Consider the following 8,568-nt stretch of genomic DNA (forward strand, 5'->3'; position numbering starts at 1 on the left):
GTGGCTGCAGAGAGGTCTGACACAGGTAGTTCGAGCTGCTTCCATTTTAGCAGCCTGAGAGAACACAAGGGTTCCTTCTGCTCTGCTCCAGGCCTAGTTTGTAGGCCAACGGTCCCTCTTCACCAGATAGAGCCTGGGCAGATTTTAGTGCTGATCAGCTGAAGAGAGAAGCACAGCTTGGCAAAGGAAGCCTGTGAGTTTCATCGTCATTTATTAAAACATCTCTGCAAAGGTGCCCCATGGGCGACGATTAACAGGTGGGTATAAAGTAGAGCAGCATAGTGCAAATACGGTGCTGAAAATAGTTCTCAAATAAAAGCAAAAGTGTATCTGAGGTGCTGAGGAAAGGCCCTCTGCATCAGTATCTTCCTGTCTGTCCCTCCTCTCTTCAGGCAGATTCCAGTCCTGCAGCCAGTGCTGCCCATAGGGCACATCAACCTCAGCAGCACCCCACCAGTGAGTTGGGGGAGGTTGCTTAAAGGTTTGCATAGTCTAGACCAACACATGTCCGTCCTCAACGTGCCAAGCAGTGAGTCAATTTTCCCATCCGGTTCCCCAAAGAAAATGTTTGTGGGGGGTTGAAAGGTAGGACTCTCTCAGGTTTGAAATCCTGAATCGCTGGCATTTAGCTGCCTCCATAGCTGTAAGCTCACAGCTCTCATTTCTCGGATGGCCTCCTCCTGGGACTCCAGCCACTGGGCAAGGACACGCAGTGACTCACGCTGCAAGACTGCAGAGAGGAGAAGCAGAAACCACGTGACTAAACAGCCTCTCTTGTTTTATTTTTTGAAGAAATGTATCGCCGGCACTGTAACTTTCACCATTTTGACACTCATTTTCAAGAGCAGTTTACCACCAGGCACATCAGACTTGTACGTTGCCTTGCTAAGAGCGAACTGAGGAGCTCTTCTGCCAATATAAATTGTCTGAAATATTTTACAGACAGAATGTTGATGAAGCAGCACTATGGGAGCGGTCACCAGAACGGTAAGGGAGCAAACTCGTTCTCTGGTGGAGTTTGAGGGACCCCATTACATAGAGAGGATTCCCCCAAATCCAGAGGCCACAGAGGACAATCCTAATGCTGGAGATTACATACCTTGGTTTATATTATTCTTGGACCTCAATAACTCAATACCATACTTCCCGTTCAGGCGATCTGTAAACGGCCCTAATATCCTCAGATGAAGGGCGGTATATAAATTTAATAATAAAATAATAAATAATTCTGGTGACAGACTCCTTCATCAAAGCAATGGCTGAACAGCCATGCTGTAGTGGTTTTCCTGCGTAAGCCGAGGGCTGGACTACATGGTCTTTTGAGCTGCCATCAAGGGACCCCAAGAGTCCTCTCCAACCCCCTGCAAATTCTAAGGCCCACTAGCTGAGGGGCAGCAGTCCTCTGCTAACTAAGGGGTGGTTTGGAAAAACTTCCTATTACATTGGTCAAGAGTACTTCACATTGGACTTTGGCATAATCCGTTTCAGTCTGGGGATACTGCTTTTTAGCATGTCCTTAGGTCACATCTGTGGCAGCCCTTCGCAAAATGTAAGCTGAGATATAGATTCCTGGAAAGCTGGATGTGAGGACAATAAGTTTACAATAGTTGCATCCTTAGAAGTGGATGGGTGAGAATTCAAGTGCTCAAGGGGAATAGGCTGGATTCTGTACCCCACAAAGTAATGGCTCAGGATCTATGGTGTATATATGCATTTGGAAATTTGACAGAAAGGGCTGTGGATTCCACAGAATGGGGTGCCGTTTGAGCTACTGTTTTAAGCCTATGTTTTTCAGTGGGTGCCCAAATAACTTACCTGTTTTATGGTACTTTCTCCTGCATTGCCCAGAAGAACCACTATGGGGCATGATAGGTCCTCAGTTTCCTACCACCCACGTTTCATCTTGCATACGGTCTGTTACCTGGGACTGGCCAGATGAAAGTACTTGGGTCCCACAGAGCCACCCTCTTCCCTGGCCCCCATGGTGGTAGGTACCAGTTCCCACCAGGAGCTCCTTATTGTCAAGAATGGCCCACCAGACCCTGAACCTACCACTCAGATACACGGCCAGTGTGGCCAGACCAAGGCTGGCCACTACGAGCACCCCGAGGAGAGCAAAGAAGCTTGCAGGGCAACATGTCGGACCGAAGCAAGGGCAGCAGGTGAACGCAGGGAGGAGATGGAGATTCTGGACGGGTAGAAAGGACGTGTCCTCTTCATGTGGGAAAGTGAAATGTTTGGAGGACGTGCTGTGAGGAGTCCATGGGCTGTTGGGCTGAGATGGGCTGCCCCCTGGAAAAGAAGGGGAGAGAGAGAGGGGAATGAGCAGGAGTGGGGAAGCAGCCACTGTTGATTTATATTAGGCTGGGGGGGGGGGCGCTCATGTCTAGGGCCTCAAACTGCCCCCTTAGGCTTATGGCTGACATGGGGCTTTCCTCAGGCCACAGCCTTCATTGGTCCCTCAAGTTCTTTTATCTTGTGTACTTGAACTGTTGGCAATGCCTTGCTTACCTGGATCAAAGGACTGAGAGGTGTGTGAGAGAGGAGGTGTCGAAACCTCTGACTTCTGCAAGACTGGAATATAGCCTGCTTTACACAGGTTAGAGTCGCATCCACTGCTCTGCCCACTTCTGCCTCTGCCACTCTCACCCTGCTCACTGCCTGCTGGTTGCCCATGAGGAAATGTGGCCTTTGGGCTGAAAAAGTTTTCCCACCCATATTAGCCCATGTAATAGCCCAGCACCAGCTCAGCTCACAGTGTCCTGTTTTCATGGGGAAAGCTCATTACTGGTCTGGGGTCTTCTTCCTACTGCTGAACTGCTGTTTAGTTACTCTGGGCACGCATGAGGTTGCTTGAGTTCAACTCAGGGTGCTGGGTACTACATACCTTCTGAGACCCTGGTGCTTTCACGTCCGCCGGATGCATAATGCAGGTCACTGATGGACTCTACCGCGTGCAAGTTTATTTCTGCCATGCCATTTTCAATGAGTTCCCTATCGGAGGAAGCAGCATCCTTCGCCATGGTGTCTGCACAGGAAAGAGTGGTTTGGCGTATGAGAGGTGGAAGTGCGTCACTGCTGTTTTCTTCAGTAAGGAAGAAGGCTTTCCTAGAAAAGACCTGACGCTCTGCTAGTGCAGGAGGATAAGAGCCTCCCTTCCCTCAGTCTCCATTCACTCTCTCCACCATCCCACCAAGTCTTTTGGTAGATACCAAAGAAGCCCCTGCCCGTAATCTGTTCTCTTAACAATTGTCATTTTTCTAGAGCTGCTCTAGTCATTTTTCTAGAGCTCCCGTGTGCCTTCTGTTGTTACACTTGCTGGTATGTTTGATGCGACGGCTCTGCCTTTACCCATTTTGTGTGAGATGAGGCCCTCAGAGACAGTAACTAGCAAAGATTTACATCCCCCACCCACTCGGGTTCTTGTGAACCTAAGACCATCTTCCATTACCAATTGGCTGAGGCAGCTGAAGCCCCCCCCCCCCCCCGACTTTAATACTTCAGATTCTGCCACTTAAGAGAATATGCACCACTTACCCTTGCTGTGTTTCTGCCCTTCCCCATTTAAACTTCTTAGCAGCACATCCAGGGACAGGATTTCCAGTGCCTCTTTAGCAGGGATGGAATCCTGGACAGTCTCTGCTGTCCTATGTAATAAGCCCCTGTACCTTAATATAACCACTGGCCTCTTCCCATGGCCTGATTGTACACATACCATATGACCCAGAGGCTCATTTGTCAAGCTGCAGAAACTGCAAGCCTGAGCTGTATATGTTGATGCTACTGCTACCTGGCTGTCATTCCTTGCCTTTTCGAAAGGCATATAGATTCGCATATAGATCTTCCAAGTTACTGAATTTTTATTCATTTGCTTGTGTTTCTTTGTGCTTTCCCAAACTCTTTAATGGTGACACAGGTAAACATTCAACAGGTGAAGCCTATCAGAGAATTGTAGAATTAGAAGGGACTATGAAGATAATCTTTCGTCCAGCCCATTGCAACACAGAAATCTTTTGCCCAACGTGGGGCTTGAATCCACAACCATGAGATTAAGAGTCTCATGCTCTACCAACTGGAGATATAGACAACTTTGCCTGGGGAACAACTGCCTGTTAAATAGTAGCTGAAAGAACAACGCTCTGCCAGGGTGGGGAGAGGACTAAGTTGGCAACCTTATCCTTAGCAGGAATGCTTTCCTGATTACAGAAGTGTTGCCAGCTAAATCATGGCTCAAATTTACAGGCACTTTGGGATCGTATCTTTCAAGGACACAAAGGACATGACGGCCTAATTACACTTAGCACAGCAGTGTCACCTTTTCTCAGAGAGGGAAAATACCTTTAATTACAGGATAAGACAGAAATTCAACATGTGACGTTCTCTCTGATTCTCTGCCGAAATAAAAAGGCCACAGTTGTGGAATTTCTCTTTGCTGACCATCTGTTAAAGGCACAGTAGCAGCACTGGAAAAGTTCTTACACTTCCACATGTTTACCCAAAATTAGTTGTGCTGAGATTACATGTCTGAAATTAGTTTTGCGGGTGGGTTTGTTTTTTTTTGTTGCCATTTTTAAGCACGTTTTATAGGTGAAATAGGTGGGCTGTACACTACGCAAGTGCCTAGACAAAGAAAATGCCATGTTAATTAATCAAAATAAAAGAGGTTAATTGTAGAATTGTAAAAGGCTACCATAAAAATGCTTTGGTTGAGTGGAGAAGAATGGTCCTTTCAATAAAAACATTGTGTGTGGGCCAAATTGCTACATGATGTTAATTGCTATAACACGGCCCTTAGATTGTGTTAGGGAGCAAACAACCATGTTAATTGATAATATGAATACAGTTGTAAAATGGAGTGGTTATTATAATCAGGGTGAATGACTATAAGAACTGAACTGAGGATTGAAATGGGAGGCATTCGTATGAAAGTTGGAAGCCTATTACACGTAGACATAATTGCATGGCAGGAGGAGCCAGGCTACACTGCCTGATCTTGCCTGTAATATCTAACATCCCACCAGCCCAGATCCCTATGTCCATGAGTTGAAAGCAGACATCTGCAGAGGGATGCCTAGTCACACACAGTTGAACAATTATTTAATAGCATTTATGTACTACTTGGCTGTAAACAGAGCCGCTAGTCTAAGTGGTTAACAAAAAATAAAATTCTAAGGTTGTCAATAAAAGACAAGTTAAAAATGGGTATTTTGAAAATTCAAAATATAATTTTGGACTACAACTCCCATCATTCCTAGTTAGCAGGACCAGTAGTCAGAGTTGGGCATGTGATGGCAAGAGGGACACTTCATCCCTATATGTGGAGATTTTCTGAATAGTGCTTTGGTTGTGTCAGAATCAAAGAATATAAAGCATTTAGCTGTGGATTATACTTCAATGTGACTTGGATTGTGATATATATTTTCCAAGTTGTCATGGCAGGGTATTGGGGAAAGTTGGCAATTAGTAATAATCGTGCCTCGGATTAACCTTATTGGCTACGATACTGCCACTGTTCAAAGCTAATGGGACTTGGATTTACCTCAGCAGTAAAAAACTAGTGCCTATGTCTGGGCTGTACCACTTCTGAATGCAAGGGGCATAGAATCATAGAACCGTAGAGATGGAAGGTACCCTGAGGATCATCTAGTCCAACCCCTTGCAATGCAGGAATCTCAGCGAAAGCATTTGTGACATGATGCACATCCTCTGTGTGTGTGTGTGTGTGTGTGTGTGTGTGCATGTATGCATCATATATGTGCTTGTTCGCTTCCATACAGAAAGACTCCATGAAAAAGGTAAAACCAGATGTGAGGGAGAAGGGCTCCTTTTCACGGACATAACTAGCTTTCTGTGTGGAGGAAGGCCCACCACAGATGTGTCTTCTGCCATGTGAGCTACCCCTTCCTGAAACGGTAACAGTCCAGGCAGTACTGTTTGAGTTAAAACTGGGCCCACTTGCTGCCATATTTGCTAGACTGTGCAGAAAGATTCTGGTGGGATGTTGCAAACTGCCCTTTTTATGCAGTTAACTTACATCTCAGCCTCCGGAAGTATTTTTCTCTTTGAACACCAATTCCTTTGCTTTTAAAAGTAGTTTGTAACAAGTTTATTTGACTGGTGTTCAAATGTTCATCTGGTTCTCATTGAACTTAGAGGATGTTTCTGATTCCGACAAGGAGACACATTCACATCTGAGAGTGATGTTCTCATACAATCAAGCTCAGCTAGAGCTGGATGGGGTCCATTAACTATCCAGCTACATTTTGAGGGCCCATCATATTTCCTGCAGCAATCGAGTTAAATAGGATCTTAAAATGTAACTTTGGCCTTTCTCCAATGTTCCCTTCAGTTGCTAGTTCCATATTACCCATGTATCATTTCCACAGTGTGGAATGCAAGGAATACCAAGAAGCAGAACAAAGCTTTTGTTCCTAACTACAATTTAGGGCAGTCTTGCTTTCAACATTTCAATCATCATGCAACAATGTGTTTGAATAGGCACGCAAAGAACTATTTTAGGGCGACATCTGTCTTCACTGTAGCTGAGTGAGCAGGAAGCAACTTTTAATTGCTTTAATTTGCATTGCATTGAGAAGGAATTGTCTGTGTGAATCAGGTCCTATTGTCCTCTATTGGCAACTCAAGGGCAGGTCCTCTTGTAAAACACCACAATTGTATTATTTTGAAACCCTATGTGGTCTGTATATTCTGTGCGTGGGCAGAGTCCTACAGCTGAAGCAGGTTTTATTGCTGAAGCAACAGAGGCAACACGCCACAAGGGTGACTCCTACCCCTAGGTTATAGTAGTAAATAGGCCCACATGGTTGGGTAAAAGTGGAATCTTTCCTGAAGCAGCAAATGGGACTGCGGTGAGTAAATGATATGAGGGAGGCTTAGTGTTGGGGCTTGCACCGGGCTCTTCAATAAGCAGCCACTGCCTCTGAGTCAGGAGCCGGTCACTCTGACTGGACGGCACATGACAGGCTGCCATGACTTGGACCGAAGGCAGCAGGAGTTCAGCTACAGCAATATGCTCTCAAACCTCTGCTTTGAATTTCTCAGACCTGCACCAACTACAGCCACCAGCCAGGATAAGCTCAGGTCCTTTGACAAGAATTCCCCCACAACACCTACATAAAGTCGAGAGCAGCCAAAATTATCTCTCATTTCCAGCTGTCACCCTCATTGCTCACTGTGCCGGTGGCAGTGACAGACGAGCTGTCCTCTGTCCTTTGAACATCGCGACATGGCTCGAGACCCAGGCCTCCTGTCGCCAGGAAGGCAAGAGAATCAGATCTCCTGGTCGAGTTTTGCAGCCTGGCCCTCCAAAGAGGTGCTAGAGTCATGTCTCAATGACTAGAAGATTAACCCTACTTCAACACGCTCTCTACAACTCTCTCCCCCCCTCCCCAAAACCCCCAGACCATACCTTCTCCAGTGTCACTGGACATCCCTAGAACCAGAGTCCTCTGTGTGTGGCTGCTGCAGAAGCTGTGAGGGGCCTGTGTGCAGATCCCCCTGGGACCTGATGGGGAAGTAAACACAGGCTTCTGCCTGTCATATCAGCTGCTCAAGCTTAAAATAGGAATAAGTGGAGCCCAAGGAGGAGCTATAGATAGAGACCAAACAGAGGGGCTGGAGAGGATACAGTGGGGGCTTATGTTAAGTGAGTGCTGGGAAAAGAAAGAGCAGGCTGGCAGAATGCAGAAAGGCTACTGCGTTGGGGAGAGACAGATAACTGTGGCAGGAAGGCAACAGTTTCCTAAGAACAGCAAAGGTAGGATGAAGGAGTCAGTATGGAGGAGGGGGAAAGCACGGAACCCTTATTTTATTTATTTAGTTACTGGCTCTCCCTGTCTCCATATTATTAGATCAGGCTGAGAGTGAGGGACTGGCCCAAGGTCCCTCACTCAGCTTCATGGCCGAGTGAGGATTTGAACTCAGGTCCTAGCCCAACATTCCAACCACAGCTCTTAGGTTAGCGAAATAGAAAATCAGATTATTCTCCCTCCTGAACAGAGATCTTCCCACCACCACCAAAGCAGCTAAGCGGCATCATTGCAAATGTTTCATCCGATTTTAAAACGCCTGAACTAGTACACTTCAGTGTGAGTCAGTGAACGGTGCAAGACAGAGATTTTTACCCAGGGAGCCAAACTTGTATATTTCCATATGTAATTTTGTACAGATTCTACCTACTTAGAACCAGAAGAAACGTCTTCAGGTAACTTTTCTCCTTGTTTCAAACAAAAACAAGTGTGAAAACAAATGTATCCCACAAATATATAAAAAAGGCCCACTGTCATGCATTCACAGTTTGCCCTTTGATATTTGAATCCGTATTTGTTGTCTTGCCATTTATCTGATACTTAAAATTTGCTGGCTGACACTGTATAGTGTCAATAATATTCAATAATTATGCAAAACACTGCAAAAGCCTTGAACAATTCCAGTTCTGAAAAGGAGAACACCCAGTCCCAGAGCAAAAACAAGAAGAGTGGTATGACTTGATCTCGCTGTACAGTAGCCTGCCATTTTCCCAGTTAATGATCAACCCTACAACATCCA

At 45.9% G+C, this 8,568-nt stretch overlaps 1 protein-coding gene and 1 pseudogene across 1 annotated transcript; both read right to left on the reverse strand.

The window, feature by feature from the left end:
• Window positions 1–194: 194 nt before the first annotated feature.
• Window positions 195–7,582, reverse strand: LSMEM2 (leucine rich single-pass membrane protein 2). Its single transcript, XM_028718667.2, has 4 exons — window positions 7,430–7,582; window positions 2,888–3,028; window positions 2,053–2,292; window positions 195–730 (listed from the first exon to the last, which is right to left on the reverse strand). The coding sequence occupies exons 1-4, from the start codon at window positions 7,449–7,451 to the stop codon at window positions 597–599; spliced, it is 537 nt and encodes a 178-aa protein (XP_028574500.2). The 5' UTR covers window positions 7,452–7,582; the 3' UTR covers window positions 195–596.
• LOC114593095 (U4 spliceosomal RNA) lies at window positions 5,401–5,521 on the reverse strand (annotated as a pseudogene).
• Window positions 7,583–8,568: the final 986 nt, after the last annotated feature.

Source organism: Podarcis muralis, chromosome 2 (assembly GCF_964188315.1).
Source record: "Podarcis muralis chromosome 2, rPodMur119.hap1.1, whole genome shotgun sequence".
NCBI classification, from domain to species: domain Eukaryota; kingdom Metazoa; phylum Chordata; class Lepidosauria; order Squamata; family Lacertidae; genus Podarcis; species Podarcis muralis.